This window comes from Lissotriton vulgaris, chromosome 6 (genome assembly GCF_964263255.1).
Source record: "Lissotriton vulgaris chromosome 6, aLisVul1.2, whole genome shotgun sequence".
In the NCBI taxonomy this organism is placed as follows: Eukaryota; Metazoa; Chordata; class Amphibia; order Caudata; family Salamandridae; genus Lissotriton; species Lissotriton vulgaris.
This window is the reverse complement of record NC_141694.1, coordinates 614,773-641,714: the sequence shown is the minus strand read 5'-3', so window position 1 is coordinate 641,714 and position 26,942 is coordinate 614,773. Positions and strand designations below refer to the sequence as shown.

The 26,942-nt window shown below is 45.3% G+C and overlaps 1 protein-coding gene across 1 annotated transcript in view; it reads left to right on the top strand.

Annotated features, from left to right (window-relative positions):
• Positions 1-26,942, top strand: part of LOC147706662 (CD5 antigen-like) — a 226,112-nt gene that overhangs the window by 47,016 nt on the left and 152,154 nt on the right. Inside the window, exon 3 of the mRNA XM_086925220.1 lies at positions 10,670-10,984. Within this exon, the coding sequence (XP_086781346.1) occupies positions 10,670-10,984 (315 nt within the window). The remainder of the gene's footprint in view (positions 1-10,669; positions 10,985-26,942) is intronic.

Sequence of the window (26,942 nt, the reverse complement as noted above, 5' to 3'; positions counted from 1 at the left end):
GAGACATGTAAATAAATCTGTTTCTGCTTTCCTCAGAGATTATAGCATGGCTTCTATTTACCACAACAACTTGCGTTACCACATGCAAGGCATCTATAGGAGAGATGGTGTTCATTTCACGGATGAGGGAAACAGAATCTTCCTCTGCAACATCAGGCTCTGCATCGGTACTTACTTATAAATGCAGAGAAAACTCAATTAACACAAGGGCTCTTTTCAGAGCCACCTTATATCTAAGCACTCAAACTTCTGATTTATCTATCATAGACAGGAGCATTTGGGAATGTAGTAACAGTGAAATTGACCTGGTATTTAAATAATGCTTAACTGCTTTCAAACCATGTTCGTGTTGAATGCTGGTGTAAAGGCTGCTAACATCAAGGGTGACCAGAGTAATACAGTATTTGTCGGGTGTTTTGACAACTCTGGTTGCATAAGGCACAATATGGGTCTATTTAACCAATTTACAGGCTTGAATGTTGCTTGGTTTAAATATTAGTGACATTTACCAACATGCCCTACAATTACTAAATTTTGTTTATATTGTGATCCGTTCAACATGATTACGTTATATTAACGATATAACATATGGCACAGTGATTAATTATGATATCAGCACAATGTACATATAATGTAGTAGTGAAATGTATTGTATAAGTATCCTTACAATATGGCAGCCCGCATTACCATGGTGGTGATATGTATACACTTGGGGGGGTGTTTTGAGCACTTTAAAAATGGCCGTCAATGTAATCAAGACGAGCGTGAGCAAGCCTTATCGGCGAAATGCGTCGCACTTTTTCACTTTGCTGAATAAATTCTGCAAGCCAACTCCGGGCGTCCTGGCTTACTTCTGAAAAGAGGAGGTAATTGGGGTAAAAAATTTAAGGCCTGTCGGTGGCCTATCCGGGACCGTTCCGCGACAGCCCAAGGTGCGCAAACCGGTACTGGAGGAGATAAAAAAAAAAAAATATATATATATATATATATATATACATTTATATTTATTCCAAAAGTTGGCCACAAGCAAGGAAGCATTCCGCTAACAGTTATTCCACTGAATCTTTATTTTCTGAAAACCAGCATTTTCCCCATTCCGATGTTTTTCTGATGCCTCACGCGTTTCGGAGCAAGCTTGATCCTTAATTAAGGGCTTTAGTTGAAGTGTGCAGAGCTTCCCAAATAGTTCCTTTAAATTAATAACGTCACTCACAGGTGAATTAATTCCGCAAAGCATCCTGGTCTTAGTAGTATTTGGTAATCGATCTTTCTCTTCAGTGGGTTCTGCGCTAATTCAATAAAGTTCAGTTCCATTTGAAAACCCTCCATTGGGACTCAGAAAGGAAAAGCGCACGCTTTAGTTCTATGACTGTTGGGCCCCAAGCAGTTTGCGTAATTCTGCGCCCATCTACTCAACCAACCAGTGTGAAGAGATGGCCTGATATTTTTTAACAAGGTGGAGAAGATCTAGAATAATGTTCCCACCGTAAATACTAACATGGTTTGTATGGGAGGGCAAAGGGATAATGAAAACAATGTTCAAAGAATACTTTTCCCTCCCCTCTACTATCCCTTAATGAGGTTGAGTCGCTCTGCATTAAAATTAAATCTGGCTCCGCAGCTGATCCTATGAAACCAGATCAACTCAGAACATTTCTCCAACATATTCTACCAGTATGTAGGGAGTCGAATAATCTATCGCTGACCTTGGCATCCATACCACTCGCATGGAAGCATGCTAAAGTAACACTGCTATAAAAAACATCTTTGCAGCCATCCAAGCTGAAAAAGTATTGTCCTATAGCTCCCTTTCGTGGCTAAAGTAACTGAATCTCATGTGAACACCATCCTCACAGAGTTTGTAGAGCTCAGGTGATACTGGACTCCTCACAAAATGGTTTCGGATTACGCCACTGTACCGAATCCGCTTTGTTGGCAGTGAGGGAGCAAATTAAAAGCAGTTTTGATGAAGGAAAGTCCGCTGCTCTAATTCTTCTTGACATAAGCATCGCTTTTGGTATGGTAATCCCATGAGATCCTGTTGCACCTATATTGCAGGAGAATATTGCCCCACCTCACCTGGCCACAGCGCAGGTAAAACGGAGCACCGCTCTGATAGGGGAAAAAGAAAGGTATTAAAGGAAGGACCTTATAAGGTGAGTGACAGTGTAATCGAACTGATACATTATCACCATATGTCACTTCCGAATAATATGACATACTGATATGTCTGCCCTATAAATGATTATTATATCCTGATGGCATAATGTGACAATGATACACTATTAATTATGATGTGTATGTCTTTCTGTCTATGATTCTGTTTGTTTGTCTGCTCCGTTCTGGTGCACACTGGACCACGAAATCAGGAGAACTCCAGGTGATATAAAAAGTTTTTTGTTTCACTTGTTTCACTCACACCTAGCAGTAGCATTCATGGTCCTGAAGAAGCAGTAGGAGACCTATTGGCCCCGTTCAAACTGCAGAAACATGTCGACCACTTTAGTAGTCATTTGTTTATACTACTATTTGCACTGTTTTTATTATCTTGGGAGTGAATAGGTACCCATTAAAATATTTCTTACCTCTTCACTACCCAATTTTATGTGGTTTCACATTAGTCACTTATTATTTTCACTTTTTCAGCACTGCTAGTCAAATTATCACTTGACACCGAGATACATCACATTTGCATTGGGACATACTTGTGAGACTAGGCTAAGGTTTGCCAAATCTACCGAGGGTACAACTATCTACCTTCATGGTGAAGGATCCCATATGATGCAGGGTGGTACAGGTCGGTAATCTGATGGGAATTTTTTCTCACTGAGAAAGTACCCTAGGTTTGATTTTGCTGCTTTACATCCACAGTTGAGGTCACGTCCTTACAGATACATAGTCAGTTTGTCGTTTCTTTGTGACCCATTGCTACTTGTTGTTGGTAGATATATATGTATAGGGGTAGTAGCAGTGCCTGGCCGGTAAACATCCCCTAGGACCCTCTTCCTCCCCCTTCTTGTATTCACCCAATTGGTTATCTCTTTTTCCAAGAAATGCAAAAATAACCTTGTTAAATTTAAGGAGGACATGCTGGCCATTGCTAATTTGATGACAGCAAACTGCCTGCTGTTAAGGAAGCATTGAAACATTTGGGAATATGGATCGACAGTGGGCTATCCTTTGAAACCCAAATAAAAGCGTCTGCGGGTGCTTGTTTTGGGATTTTGCAAGGATTAAAACTCCTTCTAGGTTTCTTAGACTTGCAAACTCGCTAAAACATTATTCAAGCCACTATTTTGTCCAGACTGGACTACAGTAGTCCCCTTTACCTAGACGCTAATACATCTGGGATTCAGCACTTACAAAGGGTACAGAAAGGGGCAGCACACACTCTTTTTGCTCTCCCTAAATCTTGCTCAGTGTCAAAGCTTTTACCTAAGTTAAACTGGCTGCCTGTTGATAAAAGAATCCAATTTAAGACATTGTGCTTTGCTCACTAAATTCTGACCCAACCGGTGCCCCATGTCTTAGCAGAAATGCTAGCACTGTTCTTACCACGACGTACATTGCACTCAGCCAACCAGTTTTTAGCCTGTACCCCCAAGTCCTTCGAGCAAGAGCTGGAGTCCGTTCTTTTAAGGGTTTGGGGTCCGGACTCTGGAACTCTCTTCCTGTATCCATTAGAGGTATTCGGAACCATCTAGCTTTTTGAAATGCCATAAAAACCTGGTTATTCCCAGATTAACCTCTCTCCCTCTGCTTGTCTTCCTGCAACATGTACCTTGGTAGCACAGGGATGACCCGTCACAGGGGTAGCCATGCGCTGTATTAATCCTTTAAAAAAAGAATAATAATATTACGCATGAATGTCAAGTTCATCAACAGTGAATTTTTTAACATATCGAACAAAGTCGGAAAAAGGCAATTAATCAATATTGTATTTCTGTAAAAAAAAACAAGATCAGGGAAATACGTAAATGCATATTTTGGTGAAAAAACCCTAACATTTGGAGAAGACACCTTCGTCAAGGCGGAGGAGTCAGCGGTTCCAGCATGTATGGTGAGACGGGGAAGGACACAATTTCCCTGCAGGCAGCGTGTGAGCAATAAAGGAGGGAAATAGGGCTGAAGGAGCCCCCCACGTGGCGAAGGGACTCGGGAGACCCTCACTGGACACTGTTTGCCTTACACTGCTTTAAAGGCGATGTTTCCATAACTGCACACAGGCCTGCACTGGGGGACACCTGTGTGGGTGCTACACATGGAGTGAAAGGGGCCCAGGGATAGGAGCTGGATCATAGCCACTAGATGAGACCACTGGTCGACACTGCACACTTTTCTGGGACACTGTCCTTTGGGCGAGAAAACGCCCCCTACCTACCCAGGCCCTGTGTCAACTATCATGGGTAGCGACAGAGAACCGAAACCGCCGCGACAGGGCAAGATGGACCAGTACACAAAGGTCATCGTCCCTCCTCCTGAGGAACATTTGCTACCCCATTCGGACACAGACACCCTACTTCAGGCGATTCACGCATCCAGGGCGGCACTGGAGGGGAAGATCGGAGCAGCGGGCAAGGAGATGTCGCTCTTACGGCAGGATCTTTAGAATTTGGTGGATGGGGTCACGGAGATCGAGACTCGGCTGGGCGAAGCGGAAGACTCACAACAAGACCTATATAAAGGAATGACAGAACTACAATCCTCGCACAAGGATCCAACTGTGGCGGGTGGATGATGCAGAAAATAGGGCACACCGCAACAACCTCAGCTTTGTGGGATTCAGAGAGTGAATCGACGGGACAAATAGGCCTGAGTTCCTGCATTCGTGGCTCCTATGCACCTTCCCGAAAGACAAATTCTCTGCCTGTTTTATCATAGAACGCGCACACAGGGTGTTGATGGCCCGACCTCCTGCAGGAGAACAACCCGACCCGTAACAGCACGTTTCTTGAACTTTCTAGACAGAGACATGATCCTTAGGAGAGCCACAAAGCTTGGGAAGATCTGGCATGAGAACACACGTATAATTATCCTTCCGTATTACAGTAGGGATGTGCAGAATCATAGACGCACATTCGACTCCGTAAAAGCCAAATTACGGGAACATAAAATGCAATTTTCTGAGCAAATCCCACTTCTTCCAGATGCCGGAGGAAGCCTGGCGCTGGCTGGAGGAAAGGCCCACGCTGAGAAGATCGGAGGCGCTGTCTCGTAGCATTGTGTCCTCTGGGGGGAACGTCGGACGGTCCCTGGACCTACACAGATCGCTGAGACTCAGAGAGACCCATAGGGGTCGCCAGCTGGAGGCCACTCCCTATGCTCCAAAAGATACTGACAGGTTCAGAAGGCTCAGTGCCTGTTCCCTGTACTCTCGACTCTCGCCGGGCTCCCACACACTTTGCTCACATGGTCATCCTCAGCCAGTCACAGAGAATGAAATCAGGTACTTTTCCTCTGGGGACTAGGGGACTGCGGACCCCTCTCTGCACCCCCTCGGCAGCTGAAATACTGGCACTGGAATGGGGTGCTTAAACAGATGCTGCATCCACCCAAAGAGAATGACCGGATTCCAACTCGTGACCAGGGGCCTGCGAGGTTGGATGTGGACTAGATTTACATTTTTGAGCATGCAAGTTGGATACGCATCCCCTTTTCTTTCTTTCTCTTTATTCTTCTTACCTCCTTTCTGGGTTCCATCTGCCAAAACCTATGGAGACCTAGAGGGCACCCGCAGAGCTGTAGGCAATCACCCTGCAGTGGCTACAGACTTGAATTCTCGGCAGATCTCCCGCTTTGGCAGTTGAGCTCTTTCCTGGCTGTTTATCCCTCAGCTTTATTTTTCCCCTTCTGGTTCTTTCTAAGCGGGATTTTTAGACTGCTGCGAGAGTTGGAACTTGTGGCGTGAGTTGGGACGGGTAGGGCGATAGATATCCACCACCCTAGGGTTCACTCCCCAGCGACTGGTGGGGGAGGAGACGTGGGGAGGAAGGGAGGGGGGTGGACTGGAGTGTTTGCAATAGTTTTATGGTTGGGTTTTTTAAGTTTGTTTTGAATAGCAGTCACATGGTGACTCAGCGAGGCCCACTTACCTGTTGCCTCCACCTGGAGTATCATGTGGCCACGCCAGTCTATGGCCCCATTGAGTGAACATAGACTCCCCGCAGACGGGATGGAGATGGTCCCCTATAAGATACTTACATGGAATGTGAATGGTTTAGGGGATAAAATAAAGAGAGGGCTGGTGTCCACATCCATAAAACGAATGCATCAAGATGTTATTCTGCTGCAGGAGACCCACCTTAAGGGGACAAATTGTAAGTTTATGGTGAGAGAAGCATATACAGTATTAGCACATGCGGGATACACAGCGTGCTCTCGGAGGGTGGCTTTCCTAATAAGAACACCCCCCTTTCAGGATGACTTGGTCATGGGCAGACTCCCAGGGCACGTACGTCGGAGTGACAGGGATGTGGGGTAGATGGAAGGTCACAATAGTTTCGATTTATGCCCCCCGAAGTTACAGGCCAGGACTCTGCATGGACTGACTGATATCCTGTTAGACACACCCGATACATTACACATTATAGGGGTTGATTTTAACAACATCCTATCTATCCCTATGGACCACTCCGGGAACCGTACAGACCAATCCCGGACCACGCCGGTGGCCAGGGTAATGGACACATTGGGTCTGATCGACTTATGGCAGCTCCTCCACCCAGACAACAGAAGTTATTCATACTATTCTGGTGCCCATAAGGTGCACTCTCAACTGGACTTTGTCTTTCTTCCACAGCGGGCCGCGGGGACTGTCTGTGAGCAGGAATATCTGGTGAGGGGGATCTCTGACCATTCCCCACTTTTGGTTAGGACAGGATTGAAGCCCAGGGCGCAAGGAGGGAACTGGAGGCTGACGGCCTGGGACCTGCAAAACACTGTGAGATGGCGGGGTCTCCGGGCTGACACAACGGTGTATTTTGATGAAAATGTAGGCTCAGTGAAATCGTGAGTCATAGTGTGGGACTACAAGACAGTGCTCTGTGATAGGGCCGAAAAACGAATAACTTGGGAGAGGAGGAAGGCACAGGAGGAGCTCACTAGCCTGGAAACCCACATTTTGGAGTTAGAACAACGCTATCTTGTGGGGCGTGACGTACAGGTCCTCCGGTCCCTGACTGACACACAACAGCGGTATAAAGCTCTATTAATGGAAGAGGCCAAAACGCAGGCATAGGCGACCCTCCATTGGGCTGTATGATGTTGCGGATAAATCTGGTAAGCTACTAGCCTGGCTCAGCCATAAAGAAATGGACGCCAGATGGATAGACACCATAGTGGACAAACAGGGGCAGGCGCAAAAGGGAGACGCTCAAAGTGTGCAGACATTTTGTGGAGAAGTGTGGCTCACTGGTTAGAAGTGGCAGGCCAGGAGGCAGAGGTTGGCCAGGGACCAGGGTTCAAATCCCAACGCGGCAGGGTCTTGGGTCAAAATGTCCGCGGACTCGACAATTCTCGCCTCGGTGCCTACTCTAACCATGGGTTCCACTCTGCAACTCTGGGCAATAGCTTGCCTAATCTCCACAACGGCCCCTTCAGCGCCGGTGATGCCTGGCTTCTCATTGGTGGTGCCCAGGAGGGACCATCTCACAAGGAAAGCCAGGAAGGGTTCCCCAGCGGTATACAGCACCAGGACACTCCGAGATGGAGTCACAGTGAGCTTTACAAGTATACACATCTACATTTACATTTTATTTGCCTCCTACTTTAAGGCTTTCTATGAGGCCAGGGACCTGGGTGGCTCAGGGGAGATCCTAGCATATTTGACCACTATTCAAACCCTAAGTTTAGCTGATGAGGATAAGGAGGAACTTTAAGCAGATACATTGGTGACCACTAAGTTACGCCCTGGGAAGTTCCCAGGTCTGAATGGACTCCCTGCTGAATTTTACCAAAAAGGGGCATACCTATTGGCTGTGCACTTGTTAGCACTGTTTAAGGACGTGTCTCAAGAGGGTACCCTCCCGTTAGATCTCAGGTTGGCCACGATCATCCCCATCCATAAACCGGGAAAGCCCCCAGAGGACTGTGCGTCAGGTAATCTCAAACCTGTGCATCAAGATCAGACCAGCTTCCTACCAGACCGGGCAACCAGACTGAACCTACGGCGGACCCACAATTGGCTTATGGCAGTGCAGGGTAGGGAGGAGCCCCATATGTTCCTTTCCTTAGACACCAAAAAAGTATTCAACGCTGTCCATTGGCCTTTCTTAGAGGCGGCTCTAGTTACGTTAGGCATAGCCCCCAAATTCAGACACTGGGTGGGACTCCTGTATGCGGACCCCAGAGCCCGGGTTAAAGTAAATGGGCTATTATCTGAAGACTTCCCTATTCGGAGAGGTACCCGGCAGGGGTGCCCTCTGTCCCCCCTGCTATTTGCTTCACCATTGAAATAGTGGCATGTGAGGTCCGACAGACGGCAGAGATATAGGGGCTCCAAAATACACAGAATGATTTAGAGGAAGAAAAGATTTTGTTTTATGCGGACAATATCCTGTATATGTTACCCACCCAGCCGCTATGGTCCCCGCACTGTTCAAGCTCCTGGGCAGGTGTGGCTCCTTCTCGGGCTATGCAATAAACTGGCATAAATCGGTCCTGTGTAGCCCGCGACCTGAGGAGACGTGGGTCCCTCAACCTGGGGCTCTCCAGGTGACACATACGGGTTTCACGTATTTGAGAATCTACCTAACCTCGGATAGAAATCTCTCCTACCAAAAATAAATTCAGCGAGTCATAACGAACTTTGCAGCTGATGCCCTGAGATAGAAAACCCTCCCCCTCACGATAATTGGATGAGCTGCAATGTTTAAAATAATTACATTGCCCTGCTTTTTGTATGCCCTCCTAAATGAATATTTCCCTCTTCCCAGACAGACGTTTAGGGTGAGAGATGCAGAACTGCGCACACTGTTGTGGCTGGGGAAGCAATCAAGGACATTCCTGCATCTGTTGAACCGAAAACCAGTACAATGGAGGGATATCCCTGCCAGATATTGAGGCATACTATTGGGTGGAGCATTTGGCATCGCTAAATGAATGGCTCCATGCCCCAACTGATCCCCCCACCTATAAGTTTGAGCTGGATACCATGGCACGCCGTTCTTGCCTATTCTAAATGGGGGTCCAGGTAGGAGATGATTGCTTCCGGCCACGCAAACAACCGTACAGGTATGGGACAGGGCGACAAAGACATTGGGATGGACACGCAAACCGACAAAGCAGACACCGATCTGGGACTGCACCTGGTTGAGGGAACTCCACAAACTCAAGGGCTTATGGTGATTGGGATGACATCGGAATTTCTACATTGGGGGATGTGGTGGTGAAGGGGGCATAAATCCTTTCAGACTCTGGCAAAGGAGTTTGGGTTTTAAATATGCACAACTGCATCTTCCATGGAGAGCCGAGAGCCTGCTCTTCTCTCCCCTGCCAGAATATGCCCCGCTGGAGGGCCACCTATTGCAAGAGCAGATACCCAACAAGACAGTCTCTTTAACGTATAGGACCTTGAATATTAATATGCCCGACGGACTGGAGAAGCTGAGAGAAACATGGGAGCAGAACCTGGGCACTATGGACACAGTAGACTGGGAGGCTGCCCTGATGAACCATAGGGAAGTGGCGATTAAACCCCGCCTCCATCTTATCCAGTACAAGATATTACATAGGGTGCATTTGGACAGGGCGTAGCTCCACCAAATGGGCCGGGCCAGTGATCCAAACTGTTTGCATTATAGACAACCACGGTGGGACTTCTATCATATTATCTGGGTCTGCCCGGCCATCCATACATATTGGACGCAAGTATTGGGAGAGATGAATAAGGTGCTAGAGGCCACACTTCCTCTGACCCTACATTCGTACTACTGGGGATATCCAATGATATTGATTTGAGTCGCCCACGATTGATTTTTGCACTGTTGGTCTTAGTGGTGCCAAAAAGAGAGACTTGGCGCGTGTATGGGGGGCGCCACTACCCCCCCAATTAGGAGAATGGAGGAGAGGAATGCACATTGATATGGCGGCAAGAAGGGTCACATATAAAGCAAGGGGATATCCACTGAAGTTCCGCAGAATATGGGGAAAATGGAGAAGGTATCATGGGCTGGATGGAGGCCTGGGAGCTGCGAGCTCCTGTTGTCCTTTCACAGTGAATCAGAAAGGTCTATCCTCATGGACATATGGACATATGTTAGACTCTTGAGGTAACGCCTTAGAAGTGTGAGGGTGTAAAGGGAATAGTCGCTGACCATTGTCCGTGTCGGAATTGTTGTATTACTGCAGCCACCCTGGTAAAAAGCTGATGAGTGGAGCTGAGTTCAAAGAGGCGCCCACTGTATCCACCAGGGACTCTGATCCCGTGCATTCGATCCCATTGGACTCTTCCATTCATATGGGGAATGCATCGTTGGCAAGGGGAGACGGCTGCCAACACATCTGCTGGGAGACTAGAAAGGAAAATGTACATTTTTAAAGGATTTATTCCCTCAGCAGGTCATTTGTCATGGTCATGCCTTACTGAATATTGTATTCGATGAAGAAGATGTTTTATTTTCTTGGTACCTTTAGTTTGCATTCCTTCCCATTGCTCTGTCATCTCTTCCAGGTCCTGATCAGCTCCGGTTGGTGAACGGCCCCTCTGTATGTGCTGGAAGAGTGGAGGTCAGGCACAACGGAGTGTGGGGTAAAGTCTGTGATGACGCCTGGGATCAGGCGGACGCGTCGGTGGTCTGCAGACAACTTAGATGTGGAACGGTGCAAAGCAATGGTTATAATTCTTCATTCGGGGTCAGCCCTTTGCCAGTTCTGATGAGTAATGTCCAATGCCAATCACACGAGTCTGCCCTGTGGAAATGTGCCCAGCGAGGCTGGAGTATTAATACCTGTCCAACGGGGAGGAATGCTGGAGTGACCTGTACAGGTAAGAGGTGTGACCTGAAGCAAAATTCCTTTCATAAAGAATACTTGAGTCACATCTGTCAAAATAAAAAGTGACTTACGGTGGCAAGCATTTCATCAGGTGGGGCTGGATGAACCATTAAGACCCCTCATTAAATATTAAATATTTTCAAGCAGATAATGATGCACTCTGGAGTCTTCCCATCACAGTCCCCTTCCCTCCTTCCATCTCTCCCTCCTTCCCCTCCACAATTCTGTCCCCTCCCTCCCGCCCTCTTTTCCTCATTCCTTCCTTCGCTCCAGTCCCCCCTCCTTCCATTCTAACTTTCCTCCACCCTTCCCATCACAGTCCCCCTTCCTCTGTCTTTCCCTCCATCAATTTCTCCATCTATCCCACCTTCCCTCCGCCCCTTTCTCTGCCCATCCCACCTGCCTTCCCTCCTTCTCTCCTCCTCTCTCCATCCATCCCTCTTTTGTTTCACACTTCAGTCCCTTCCTCCTGCCCTCCTTTCCTCTGTCCTTCCTTCCTGCCCTCCCTCCTTTCTTTGCTCCAACCCCACTCCATCCATTCTACCTTCTGTCCCTCCCTCCTGCGCTCTTGTGCTCCGTCCTTCCCTCCTTTCCTACCTCCCTCTCTCCTTCCCTCCCTCAATCCCTCCTTTCTTCCATCCTTCCCTCTTGTTCTCCCACCCTCATCTCTCCGTCCTTCCCTCCCACCTCCTCTCCACCCTTCTCTCTCTCCCTCTCTCCCTCCATCCTTGCCTCCTTCCCTGCCTCCTTCTCTCCCTCCTTCCCTACCCCCTCCACCCTTCTCTCTCTCCCTCCATCCCTCCTTCCTTGCCTCCTTCTCTCCCTCCTTCCCTCCTCCCCTCCACCCTTCTCTCTCTCCCTCCATCCCTCCCTCCTTCACTCCTTCCCTCCCTCCCTTGCTTCCTCCTTTCCTCCTTCATTTTCTTTGTCACCTCTATATGCTTGGCACTTGCAGGGTGTCGATGCGGGAGCGGGAGGATACAGGGAAGAGGGGAGTATTTCCACTAGAAATAAAATAAACACTCACTGTTGTTTGGTTGTGTTCCTATGACTGTCTTGTGGCAGTCTTCATTACAAGTAGTAACCCGTCTTGTGTACAGTGTCACAATATGATCAATCAGCCTTTCTTAAAGGACCTGTCATGTAGGCAGATGAAATGCCAGAGGTTTCAGTAGAGGCAAGAAAAAACCAACTGTGGTTCAACTATCGGCCACCAGTGGGAACCCCATACCACATGCGCCCCCCACAAAAGACTGATCCAAACTATGGCATCTGGGATGGCAATCAGATGCCCTACAGAGGGGTTTCCTTTTATAGGGAAAGAATGGGATGCAAACAGAGGAGACTGGACTGCACCCCCTAACTCAACGACCCCGGTAGTGATCCTAACATTTGAGATGGATGCACAGAAGGACACTGAGCACCCTGACATGAAAGGCAAAAGGATCCTAGGGAACATGTTGCGACAGGAGAGACAAGCTCCTAAAGACAAGCTCAAACAGAACACACCTATTGCTATCAAACCGGCTGACAAAGGGGAAGGAACTGTCCTTCAGACCTTCCCACACTTACAATATAGCCACTGACGCACTTCAAAAACTTGTCAATAAATATTGGGGTATACTGAGTGCAGGCATCCTGAAGTTCGAGAGGCCACTATTTTTAGCTTAAAGGGCGGCAAGCATTAGAAACTCCAGTGTTCACACATGCCCACAGATACGACTTGAGGTCAGCCAGCGTACCCTGTGGGCCATGAAGTGTCTACAACATGACTTACACAACTAAAGACCTAGACCCAGACTTGCCTTCCGAATGGGAATTGCGTAGCCGACAAATTACAACTCAGAAAGAGTAATCTACTTGGTCCTGTGCCCGCGTGGACTTGGCTATGTGGCATGACTTGCTGGACGGTAAATCCTAGAACCTGCAAACATTACAGTAACATACGATGAAAAAGAGAAACAACCAAATGAGACATCTGCAAGCACACATTGAGTTGAGCTAGGTTGTACTGGAACAACTTAGGAACAGCAGCAACTAAGAGAAAATCCTTTTTAAAAGCAAACAATGACTACAGACACAAAGGAAAGGCGTCAACCAAGAGATCCCTCAGAGCGCATTCAGCTAACAGGGCCACTTGGACACACTGCCACCTGAGATGCTCAGCATGGTCATTCCAGGCCAGCAATAAAAACATTCTGCCCACTTCATCAAATCAATTCAATTCAATTCAATTCAAATAAACGTTATTCGGGTTTTGTTTGTAAAACCATAAACGTTACACAGATACAGGTACTTAAAAACAGTTAAAAAAGTTAAAACATGATTTAAAACAATTATTCTGTACAGCTAGTAAATCCACCGAATTAATATACATGCCAGGTTACACCACCTTCACACATCCATACAGGTCCTGGATTTCACAGAAGCTTTTAAAAACCCTACTGTAAACAAGATACAGTCTTCCTTCAGGAGTTGAAGATACAGAAGGCCCTGAAGAGCCTGTCTAAAATTCATCCTTTGTAAAATGGGAACCAGAAAGTGCTTACGGGGAATTTCATACAGTTTGCATAAAAACAAAAAGTGCAGCAAATCCTGTGGAGGCTGACCGTCAAAGGCGCAGGGAGCTAGCACTTGACCTATGATAACACCCTTAGATCTGGCTAACAGTAAATGGAAGAGGTTCATCTTGAACCTGGTTAGCAGAAACTTATCAAATATTGACAGAAACCCCAAAAGATAAGGTTCCATCATTGGGGTTGTTTTAAGCGTTAAATAAATCCGGACACTAGGTTTCAGCATCTCCTTAGCTTCCCTGTCAGCTCTCCTTAAAGTCAGAAAGGCTATCTTGGTTAATTCCACATCGTTCTTGGCAATAGTGTCAGGGTTGGCAAATAAAACACCACGCCCTATCCCTTCAAAATTTCCTTTGATATACACAAGCCAGGGAATAAGGACTGAGTTATCACAAGACATACACTCTCTTAGTATTAAATGGTTGAGAGTTAAATCTTTTTCAGCCCACACTTAGGCCAAAAGATCAGGGGTCGCAGGGCAAGAACATCGCTTAAGTAGGTGACCCCTAGTTTCTCATGGATCACTAAGTTAAAGGTTCCACGCGGAACACATAGTAGGCGTTTCAGGAAGTCATTCTCCACTACCTGCAGGCTATGTATCTGCGGCAGTGTATCCCCAGATTTCACTACCATAGGTGGCTATGGCCAGGCCTTTAGCTTGGTGAACTTGCAGTATAGCTCCCGTTGGTTTCTTCCCTATTTTAGAGGCAAAGGTAAAAATTGCAGTACTTACCCGAGCCAGATCCCCTTTTTTCCTCAAAATTAGGGGACCCCATTTAAGTTGGTTGTCAAATAGGACCCCTAAATAGGAAAATACATTTGTACGAGGGATCTTGACTGGGCCAACACTAAAATGAAAGCTCTTTTTCGATTGTTTCCCCACTTTCATGAAGTAGGACTTGGAATTATTGATAGCCAAGTCCGAGTCAGACATGAATCTGGAAAATGTGGTTAAAAGGGATTGGCGAGGAGCAGAGCAGTCCAGAGGGCACAGGGAATGGCCAAGAGCTGCCCAACAGGACAAATACAAACACTCTCAGAACAGGAGGAAATAGGTGGAAGAACTGTGACAACACAAGGTTCAAACCACTGTCATATAATAAAAAGCACACTGGAAATACCAACTAAACTGGAAATGGCAAAAAACCATATAATACAAATTATATTAATAATGTGAGGAAATATACACAACACCACATATATCCCCTTCAACTAAGTAGTGACAAAATCATTGAACTTTTTAGGTAACAATTTTGTTCTAAATCTCATCCAAACCATTGGCGGGCGGACATCATGAATATTTCCAGTATCAGTTGAATTGCGTCTTTTTGATTTGGCCTTTATTCCCAAAAACGTAAGGCTTCAACTTCTCAATTCCACACACAGGCAAGCATTTCTCTTTCAATAATGGAATATCTGAGTTCAACATCTTTCATTCTTCTTGAGGCAAAACCGACTGTCATTTCGTTGCAACCAACCATTTGGGACAAAACTGCCCTCACACCATAGGAGCTGGCGGCACCAGGGACATAAGTGTCACGACCTTAAACATCTGCTTGAAGAGCCGGAGCAGACAGATCGCTGTCCTTAATAGCTTGAAAATGCTCTTGACAGGTAGAGTTCCAAATAAAGTCAGCACTTTTCTTAAGAAGACCTCTGGATCATTTTGTCAAGCTTGCATAAATCCGTATAAGTCACGCATAGAATTCACACAACCCATAAATGATTTGAGTTGTTCTTTATTAGCAGGGTGAGGCGCCTTGACAATGCCATCAACAATGCTGGGCTTTGCTTTGCCATCCTCTTGAGAAAGAATGTGACCCAAATACTCACTTTCATTGACTGCAAAGATGCATTTCTCATCTCTTAATGTTACACCATCCCTTTTTAGGTCTCGCCTACGCAGCGCGCATGCACTGCTTAGGAGAGAGTCCTAATGCCATCGGCACAGCTTGCAAAAACAAGCTCGCATTGCTTGCAATGGCAACCTATGCACGTCTGGCAATTTCCTTGCAGAGCGAGCAGCGCCATATGTTGGCGCCATATGGTCGCGCCTTGCTGCACACTCCCCCAAGGGAATCACGCAGGCCCCTCTACCGCTACTGCCACGCGAGGCACGCGCTTGTCCTTTTAAACTTGTACCTACCAATATATGAGTTTTTTACTGGTCTGAGATTTTCTCCAATGTTTCTAGCTATGTTTAAATTAACCTTTTAAGCCACTAAAATGTCTTTTTTGGCGCAAGGGGTTAACTAAATTGGCACTTAGTTTTCATTTGTGTGCACCTGGCTTTAAAACCAGTGGAGTTTCATTTCCTACTCTGATCATCCTGATATCATCTGTAGTTTGCTCCCGTGGGTCAGTTGCTATTGCCGTAGATGATAACAGACTTGAATCCAGTCCCTTTGAGTAGACTCAGTGACTGCATGTGTCCCACAGGGGTTCGTTAACAGACATTCAAACAGAGCTGCGCATTTGGGTATCGTCACATGTGGTTCTCAAGGATTCTGTCACAGACCTCAGTCTGCTTGAGTATGACCATAGGCAGGTTATTGCGTTTAATAATTCGTTCTTATGTTTTTGGTTGTAAATTCTTTGTAATGGTTACTATTGTTTGGCTTGCGTGTGTTTTTTGGTGTTTTTTTTTACCAATTCGGGTTTGTACCATACGAAGGAGTAGCATGCACGTTTCTTGGATTGACATAGGTGTATGAAGTATTTGAGCAGGCCTTCCATGCATCGCTTTCTGCATCTACCGCCCTCCTGTAGTAGGAAACAAGAAATCTTTCTAAAAAGGTGTGAAATAAAATAGCACCGCATATGATAGCTCCCCACTCACCACACATGCCAATGTCATGTTTTAGAGTGATGCCGCACCTCGTAATATCAGGGCAGAAAGATCCCCGATCTGCTGACTTCCTCGCTGTGTTATTTTTGTTTCTGGTTCTGGACTCTGGGATCTGCTTTTTGAAAAAACGGTTTCCACCTGTAGTGAGTTCTCATTCTGCACTTTAAGTTAAATTTATTGTTAATAAAGTTGCATACCTCTCTTTTTCAAATCCTTTTTTGTACGCAGAAGACAGCATTATACTGGCCTAGGTTCTCATCAAGTATTTTACCAGAAAAGACACAGAAATGGCTCCATTTTAAACTGTACTCGTCTCCTCTGTCCACATCCGATGCTTTATTTCACCATACTCGACCCCTTCAGAATACATCAAAATGTTATTTCACCGACCTCTTCCCCTTCAGCACTCACAGAACACATTATTTCTACGTCCAGTACATTACAGATGGGACACGCTATTTCACGTACTGGTCTCTTCTGTACTCACAGAACACGTCCTGCTCTCATGTAACATTCATCAACACAAAAGGGGTGCTTGCATTTCCAGAATCGCAGAGCCAGATTTCGGGTGCACCATTGATTCTTGAAGCAACCATCAGGGGTGGGTTTGGGGTGGTTGGTATTAAGGGATCCAGAGACGTTGCAGCCAATCAGTGGATCTGAGCTATCCATGGGGGCTCTCCAGAAGGACTAGTCTCTACGTCAAACCATGTCTCGAGGCCCAAGGATCCGCGTTCATCACCAGGGGCCCAGCACGGTTCAGAGTTAGACTAAGTTTAGTTTCGGGTCACCATTCTACAAATACACAACCTGTGTGTGAGTCACATTAAAAGTCGATATCAATATTCCAAATATCCCAGCCCGCATATGATCGACTTCCAGTTCAGTGTGCAATCAATGTACATATGATATATATACATGGATATTGTATGTTACGCTCTTTGGTTACCTTCAAATTGATTCTGTGGACTTGTGGGTCTGCTCTGTGTCCTTCTTGCTTATGGGTCCAGGTGTCTTAAATACATATTCCACTTGCTGCCTGTTTCAACTTAGTCTAGACATGTGTGAATCTTCTGAGTGAGACCACTGTGAGAGAGCAGCCTTGAAACGGTAGACTATGCACCATGGGTTTCTGCTTTAGGTCAGCTGACAGTGAGGATGGAGGTGAGCGCCCCCTTGCATGTCTAAGTAGAAGGCACCGGAGCCATCATCCTAAACAATTACAGCAGGAAAGAGTTCCGGGTCAGAATTGTGGTTTGTGGCTCTGTGTGCACTTCTCTTCAGGCATTCCCTCTTGTGCTGAAGATATCTGTGGCATGTAAATGTTTGTTACTGGAGAGGTTTAAATGTAAGTCTGCAAGACAGAGCAGGTCAGAGATAGACAGGCCTGATGTACTGTCCGGAGCTCTGTGCAGCGCCATTTCTTTACAAAAACAGTTCCAGCCTTTTTTCCTGGAGTGTAGCGTATATGACCGACTGGAAGAAGTCTTCCCTTGACTCTGTTTGCATCTGGTTTTTGGGCGGTCACTATCAGTGTTTCTTGGACAGCTTGTCTTCTGGGTGTGTTTGAATCTGGGTGAATGTGCTGTAAAGTTGCTCTAGACTGGTGATGTCAGGCCTGGCCGGCAGGTACGTGTGATTTCACATTTAGGTTGCTTGGCGGAGTCTGCTACGTGAGTGAGTGTGAAGTGGGGGCAGCGGTGCTACATGCCTGCCGGACAGCCAGAAGAGGCCCAGACGGTATCCTTTGTTTAAAATCTTATCCAACGCAAAGTAATGGAAGCTAAAAAAAGCAAAGACTGGCTGCAGGTAAATACTTTTTATAATGTAGCAAGTCTTTTGTAAAGTTCAAAGGTACTAATAGACCTGCAACTTCACAAAGTCGACTTCTGTGGAATGCTAGTGCTGCTATTACTGAGGTGGGTTTTGATTACATATTACGTTTTACAGTGTAATAATCGATGTTTACCAACTCTTGTTACATGTAAACAGAAATATATTTCAGTATATGTCTTTTTTAACCGTCTACTTCTATTAGCACGAGTTTCCTTTCTGAGGCGACTGTCGGTTGTGTTACGCCTCACTTATTGATATCGAGCTCGCTGACACGGGATGCACAACTTAGAGCCAAGAGTAAAGTTGTAGCTTTGTTACCAAGCAAGCTGACTCCTACAAGACCAAAGAGCTCCGCTATTGGTTATAGTAAAATATAAAGAGAGATTGTCTTTCTTTTGTCTTCAAAAGGTCTATTTTATTAGTGGTACCATCAATGTATTTGTGGTCACTGGAATGTTAGACAGTGGTCAGTTGTGTGAGTTTCCTCACCAATGCGGGCTACGCTGTTGCTGTGCCTTAGACCTGCTTCCCCAGCCTTTCATCTCTAATGAACAACGCACACATTTGAATGCCGAGAGCATGCCAGGCCTAGCGACTGCCCCCATTGTGCCAGTTTGTATGAGCAGGCACATTTAACATTCAGAGTGAATGGGTTGTTGCGCGGCCATATAAATGTAGATCTGATGGGAATCATTGTGTGGGGTCCTGCTCCAGCAAGTGTTTGATGCCTTTATGTATACAGTTAAGGAACATCTTCTCTCTCAGGCCTAGCTAGCAGGGATCCTGACTCAAGAAGCTTTGTTGCAACTGGACCTATGTGTGGCTTTGATTTGGGCTTCATGCTGACACTGGGTAGAGTCTGCCACCTTCATAAGATTGAACCAAACAGCAGCTCAAATTTTATTACACAGTGAACAAAGAAAGGGAATAAATATTAATGTCATAATATACAGTTTTTATTTGGAGTTATTACACTGATTGTTTAATATTCGGTGATCAAATCATTCCACAGTTAACCAAATTTAAACATTGTTATAATGTGCGTGAGTGCTTACTCTACAAGCTTGTCTAGCCTTTGGCACTGTTTGGGGTCGGCTTCCACAAATTGAAGACGTTGCCTCTATTTGACAACCACCCCATCTCCATGTACAAGGAGGCCAGTGAATGAGAAACCAAGAGTAAACAAGCTTTGGCAAAGCCAATCAAATCTGACCATTGGGACCTATTGGCTTTGTCAGTGGATTTTTGGCAAAGCTGCACTGCATTCCAAATGCAGTATGGCTAAAGAATGGGAAAAAAATCATTGACGTAGCCGACCATGTCATTTTGTTGGTGCACACACCACGCATGCTGATTTTTTACTTTCATTTACAGATCAATAGCTTTTTAAGTGGGTGGGGAAAGAAACGAGGCAGAAGCAACACAGTGCCTAGTGAGTAGCGGCCTGAACACAGCAAGCATAAATGGGGAAAAAAGCAAATTGATGAGAGACCAACATGGAGCTTTTGAGGAGAAGCATTTGGGCGCGAGAGAGGAACGTGAATGAGTCGGATGCCAGTATTTAAAGGAGTCAGCTTGAAAATACATGCACTCTCGAATGCTTAAACAAACAAGCATTGGCATAGCCAATAGCTCTCTCCTTTGGGACCCTATACGTTTTTAGCTACGCAACAGTTGATGTTATTCCACCAAGGATATTGTGCTGCATAACTGAATACTTATAAGGTCCCAAAAGCAAGACCTATTGGCTATGCCAATACTTGTTTAAGTAGTGAGAACCTGTTCAGTAATAACATTGTGTTCAACAAGTAAAGCAGTATGAGCCAGAATGTCATCTTGAAAAATAACCACATTGGGTACATTCTTAAAGATATTAGTCATTAACCTTCTGGAATTCCGAGGGCGCAGAGGCCAACCCAAATTTCTGAAGAAGAATTAGAAGGTACCATCAGGTGTGACAAAAGTTGTCAGATGATGAGGATGTCTATCTAAAACCACCTGATAAGAGGCCCTTAAATCAAACTTGGAAAACCATTTGGATTGGCCAACTGCAGTGATTAGATCATCAATACGTGGGAGAGGAAAACTTTCAACCCAAATAGCATTGTTAAGGGACCTCAAATCTATACATAGGCGTAATTCGCCAGACTTCTTCTTTGCAAGAACAATGGGAGACAACCACAAGGTGGCATCCACTTTTTCAATAATCCTTTCGTTTTGCATTTTAGTAAGCATAGCAGACAACTCACTTCTGATACTGTGAGGCACTTTATGTAGCTTGTGCTTAATGGGAACTACAAATTCTTGATAAAATTAGATTTTTTGATTTGCACAATTTTTTCTTGAAATACATCCTCAAACCTATTCTTCCAAAGTTCTTGAACATCTACAGCATTGACCAATGAGACATGATTTTTCTGACCAGGTTTGATGATCATGCTAAACTCAGCTTGATGCCACCTAACCAAAACATTGATGCCTTTAACCCGTTCCGTACTGCCGTAAGCTAACAGCCGACGGGAGAACGCCCTCCCCAGTGCTGCGAACGACTGTTGGCCATCGCAGCCCCACCCACCCTTCAGAACACCCACACTATGCCAAAATAACGGCCGTAGTTAAGGCGTTAAAGGTTACAAACACTTTACCATGAATGGTTTTTCTTTCAAAGTTGACATTAGCCAAGAAAAAACCCCACTCAATTCAATTTTGCTCCCTTCAAACACAGAGGTGATGACATCAGGAGGTAACAATACCTTGTGAGGTTAAGACTCTTTAAATTTGTTAATAGAAATGATGGTAATTCTTGCCCCTGAATCAATAAGTAGTGGAATACCACAGCCATCAGTATCAATATGTACCAGAGGCTCAGTAATATATTTGCTAGTTTAGACATTGTTAACTTCGACACACTCCACACATGACATAAGTTCCTCAACCTTTTTTTCAACTATTTCTTGTACACTGTAGGTTGTACAGTCCTGAACACTCCTTACAGGAAAACATTTGCCACCTCTGGAAACTTTTCCTAAATGACCTACTTTTTTACATTTTATAGCGTTCTTGTGATGCTGCAATACACATTTTAAAATTAGAAACTTGAGTGGATGAAACACATCTAAAACATTGTAACTTTTGAAAAATGCGTGAAGTACCATTGCTTTTACCATCCCTTAAGACATTATCTCCTGAAATTGCCCCTTTTTGATTATTGTTACTGGGACAATTCACAGACAAGGATTTATTGGCTGGATTGACAAGAAATATACCAGTTACCGGTACAGCAATTTCCAATTGTTGTGCTTCAAGTTGTGAACTTTCAATGCTCTTTGCTATGTTAATAGTTTCATCTAAGGACGAATTTTTGCAAAATAATAATTTTTGTTGGATCTTTTTAGAATGACATCTGCAAACAATCTGGTATCTGGAGAGATGAGACTTGAAACTTTCGGAATCACAACACCCAGCCAGCATTTTTAGAGCAGTTACATAGGAATCAATTACTTCATTAGAAGCCTGAACATATGTAAAAAACTTGTGTCTATATACCAGCAGATTAACTTTACCTTCAAAATATGTACTTAATAGTTTCATTTCTAATTGAAATTCATGAAGGTCTTTGCTGTCCTGGCAGTGTACTCTGTTAAATGATCAAACACATTTTGACCTTCCACACCTAAGTAATAGTACAGGCCACTCTTTCTGTCTGCTTTAAACTTAAGCCCATCAATTGCACCTAAGTAGGCATTGAAGGGTCTATGCCATTTCAAAGATGGTTCACCTGGCTCCTGTAGAAAAGGACTCGGAGGAGTGACAGTTTGCATACTGGTACAAGAATGAGTAAGCACAAAATAAAAAATGTGTGTCCCAACACCGAAGACTGAACCTGAAAATCAAAAGGAATCAGTAATAATGAAGGAAAGAACAAAAAGGAATACTCCAATAAAGAAAAATTTAGACAAGTAGTAAAGTAACAATGAGAAAAAGAGAAGGCAAAAAAAATGCACAGCTGTAGTGAGGAGAAATGAAAAAAAAATAGAAGAAAGCAGAGAAAGAAAAAAGTCACAAAATATGTGTATATTTTGCGATGTATGCCAATAAAGAACAATACAGTTTTTTTTAAACAAGTTGCAGTAACCAACATGTCCACAATGAGTGCTGCTGAGCAGGAAGCAGTGAGAAGTCTGTAGAAACTTGATGGTAGCAGTTGCTCAAGATGCAGGAAGCTGTGTGTATTGGAACGTGTCCTAGACAGCAGGTTCACAAAGAAACACAAAAAATTAGCAAAGCGGGTGAGTAGAAGCTTAAATTACACATGTGCAAGGAAGCGGATGGTAGACTGAGTAGAGAAATGGCTTCAGTCAAAACTTGAGTTGCACGCACAAAATGAAGCTTGATTGCAGGGAGACACTGTGATGAAGTAGGAAACATTAGATGTCAGGAAACCAAAATAGTATGCTGCAGGAAACGTACAGGCCATGAATGATACAATGAAGCCGAGTAGAAATACTGGATGGTGATACGGCAGATAGAATAGTTGCTTGAGTGAGCGCAAAGGCACCACAAGCACAATAGAAACTCAAGAAGGCGCGAGGGCAACCCGTGCGGTAGAACGCTCAAGCGATTGCAACTGGGGGCATGAGAGACAGCCAACGGTGATAGTGGAGACGTTTTAAATTTGGAAGAAAAGGTGATTCCCCCCAAAAAAATGTGCCCCCTGGCATCTCAATATAAAATGAAATATCTGTACTGGAGTGAAATACCTCCAGAAAAAGCGAAGTCCAGCAAAGCGAAGTAGCAGCATTGAAAATTCCTTGAAGGTTTGCTGCAGGGGAGTTCCTCAGTGGGTTGGCCAAGCAGAGGGCTCAATCCCAAGCTTGTCCCCAAATTGTAAAGACTGCAAGACGACAGCAAGAAATCTTTTCTTGTGGTTTATTCGAAAAGGAGTAGAACAGTCCAGAGGGCCCGGGTAATAGCCAGCAACTGCCCAACAGGACAAATACAAGCACTATTAGAACATGATGACATAGGCGGAAGATCGTGACAATACAAGGTTCCAACCACTGTCATATCATAAAAGGTACAGTGGAAATACCATCAAAGCTTTTAATACAAGGTGTAGTAATATTGTGAGGAAATATACACAACACCACAGGGCCCAAGAAAGAGGGGAGCACATGGTGACTACGGTGCATGATTCCACCACAACTACTGATGCAGTTGCCTCAAATCTTAAAGGACATATGACAAATGGATAAGTTACTTACCTGTAATCCTAGTTCTCTTCCAGGGGTATCCTCATCAAAGTCATAAGCACTGAATATTCCCGCCCATGTGCGGGACCCCGGAAACAATATAAAAATATATATGTATAAAACACATATATCTCGCTCCACATATATGTATGTACATATATCATTTTTCTCACATCAATGCAGCCCCAAAACTGAGGCTAAACAATGCAAACACATATACATGAACTGCAATTAGCAAGGAATCAAAAAACACATTAGGTCAAAAACCCCTTGAACTTTGTGTTTTAATGAGTCAAACCACTCATAAATCCTGAAAATTGCTTATAAATAGACATTGTTAGCCCTCAGGCTGCATTGCAAAACAATATCATAGAAAATGAAACCATTTTTACAATAACTGGCACCGTGCCTTTAAGGCAGCCATGACCCCAGGCTTCCCATCATGCCTCAGGGGTGACAGTTAGGTCAGTTGTTCTTTGCATAACCCTGAAGACAGGGCTCAACCACAAGATTGAAAAACAGTACCAAATCTCATTTACCTGGGGAGGCGGGTGGGTTGCTTATGACTTTGATGAGGATACCCCTGGACGAGAACTAGGATTACAGGTGTGTAACTTATCCTTCTCTTCCAGGGGATCCTCATCAATAGTCATAAGCACTGAATAGAATAGCAAGCCCATCAACCACCTGCAGGTAAATGAGAAGTACATGAACCAACCAAATCATAACAGCCAAAAAACTCTAGCTGTTAAACAGATTCCTCAGGGAGGCCTGGCCCACCTGGGTATCTGCTCTCGTGTCAGAATCTAGACAGTAATGTCTGGTAAATGTATGGACAGACCTCCAGGTCGCCGCTTTACAAATCTCAGACATGGGAACATCCTGCAGGTAAGCCGCCGTGGCTGCTCTACCTCTAGTAGAATGCGCCTTAGGGGAACCCCCTAAAGTCTTCTGTGCCAATTGGTAAGCAAGCTTGATACACGAAACGATCCAGCTGGAGATAGAACGTTTCGAGGCTGCATGACCAGTTCTGATCGATCCGTAGTTAACAAACAATCAGAATGTCGAATAGACTTGGACCTGTCCAGATAGAACTTTAAAACCCTTTTCAGGTCCAAAGAGTGTAACGCCCTCTCAGCTGGAGTAGAGGGATTAGGAAAGAAAGTGGGTAAAGAGATAGACTGATTGACATGAAAATCTGATACCACTTTAGGCAGGAAAGAAGGATGCGTTCTAAGCACCACTCTGTTCAGATGAAAAACTGTATACGGTTCTTTAGTACATAGGGCCTGAATTTCGCTCACCCTACGGGCTGACGTAATCGCTATCAAAAAAGCCGCTTTCCAGGAAATATGCTGTAAAGAAGCTTTATGAATAGGCTCAAAAGGCGAACCCATCAATTTTGATAGGACTAGGTTCAGCTCCCAAGGCGGAGCAGGAGGCCGTACAGGAGGGTACACATTCTTTAGACCCTGCAGGAAATCTTTTACTGCAGGAAGCTGAAAAAAAGAAGTTTGTGAAGGTGATCGCCTATAAGCTGTAATAGCGGCTAAATGCACCTTAATGGAGTTAAACTTCAAACCTGCTTTAGTCAGGTACAACAAGTATGGGAGAACTGCTTCTTCCTGACTTTTTACCGGATTGTGACCATTCTGCATGCACCACATATAGAATCTCTTCCACTTGCATGCATAAGAATGTCTAGTGGAAGGGCGTCGTGCTTCTTTCAGAATGGACATGCAGTCCTGTGGCAGCCCTAGATGGCCGTACTGTATGACCTCAGGAGCCATGCTGCCAAGTTCAGTGACGGAAGGTTGGGATGATGAATCCTCCCGTTCATCTTCGACAACAGGTCCTGCCTGCATGGAAGCCTCTTGTGAGGAGACACTGATAGGTGAAGTAGATCTGTGTACCACCATTGTCTCGGCAAGTCGGGGGCAATCAGGATCATCGTTGTGCACGAGTGGTTCAGCTTGCTCACCACCTTCGGGATCAGCGGAAGGGGTGGAAAGGCGTACACAAACTGCCCTGACCAGTCCATTAACAGAGCATTCCCTCTCGTTCCTGGTCGATAGAACCTGGAGGCGAAGCTTGGGCATTTGGTGTTTTCGTCGTCTGCGAAGAGATCTATTGAAGGACGACCCCAAGACTGGAAAATGTCGTCTAGCACTTCGTCATTGAGAACCCAGTCTTCTCTGTCTTCGAAGTGCCGACTTAGTGCGTCCGCCCTCACGTTCTGCTCTCCTGGGAGGTGGACTGCCTGAACAGACAACTTGCGAGCTAGAAGCCAATGCCAGATGCGCTGAGCTTCCAGTGACAGAGTCCTTGAGCGTGTTCCTCCCTGCTTGTTCAAATAGTACATCGTGGTGGTGTTGTCCGTCTGTACTAGAATTATTTTCTCTTGAAGCGAGTGAAGGAACGCTTTGAGAGCCAGGTGAACCGCTCTCAATTCCAGTAAGTTGATATGATAAGTGCTTTCCTTGGGGGACCACAGACCCTGCACTTGTAGGGGTCCCATGTGCGCTCCCCATCCTTGCAATGATGCATCTGTGATGATCGTTTGTGTTGGAGGAGGTTGATGGAAGAGAACTCCCACCTGCATGTTCTGTCTCTTTGTCCACCACTGGAGGGAAGATTGAGCTACCTCCGACAAAGTGATCCGATCGTCCCATCGATCTGAGTGTTGGTCCCATTTGTCCTCCAGATCCTGCTGAAGAGGACGCATCCGAAGTCTGGCGTTCGGTACTAGGAAGATGCAGGAAACCATCGACCCCAAGAGTGAGGCTATCTTCCGCACCTTTTGGGACCTGTGGAGAAGAACTTGCTGGCACTTGAGGGCTATCGAAAACTGTCTCTCCTCCGAAGGAAACACTTTTCCTACTTTGGAGTCTAGCAGAGCTCCTAGGAAGTGGATCTTCTGAGTGGGTTGTGAGACAGACTTGTTGTAGTTGACATGTAGACCTAGACGCTGACAAAGTTCTATGCATGTCTGGAATTGATTCCTTACATTGTCTGGAGTTGGACCTATCAACAGCCAATCGTCTAAGTATGGGTATACGAAGACTCCCCTGCGACGTAGAGCTGCCGCCACCACTGCGACACACTTGGTGAACACTCTGGGAGCTGACTTCACCCCAAACGGAAGGACTTTGAACTGGTAGTGAGAGGTCCCCACCCGGAATCGAAGGAATCTCCTGTGATCTTGCCGTATTGGTATATGGAAGTACGCATCTTGAAGGTCCATCGAACACATCCAATCCCCCTGCCTGAGATGTGGATATATCTGGTGAAGCGCCAACATGCGAAACTTTTCTTTTCGGACATGCAGATTGAGTGTTCTCAAGTCCAGAATGGAGCTGTATTCTTCCTTTTGGCCCTTTTTTCTGACCAGAAAATACCTCGAGTACACTCCTTTCCCCCTTTGGGACACCGGAACTC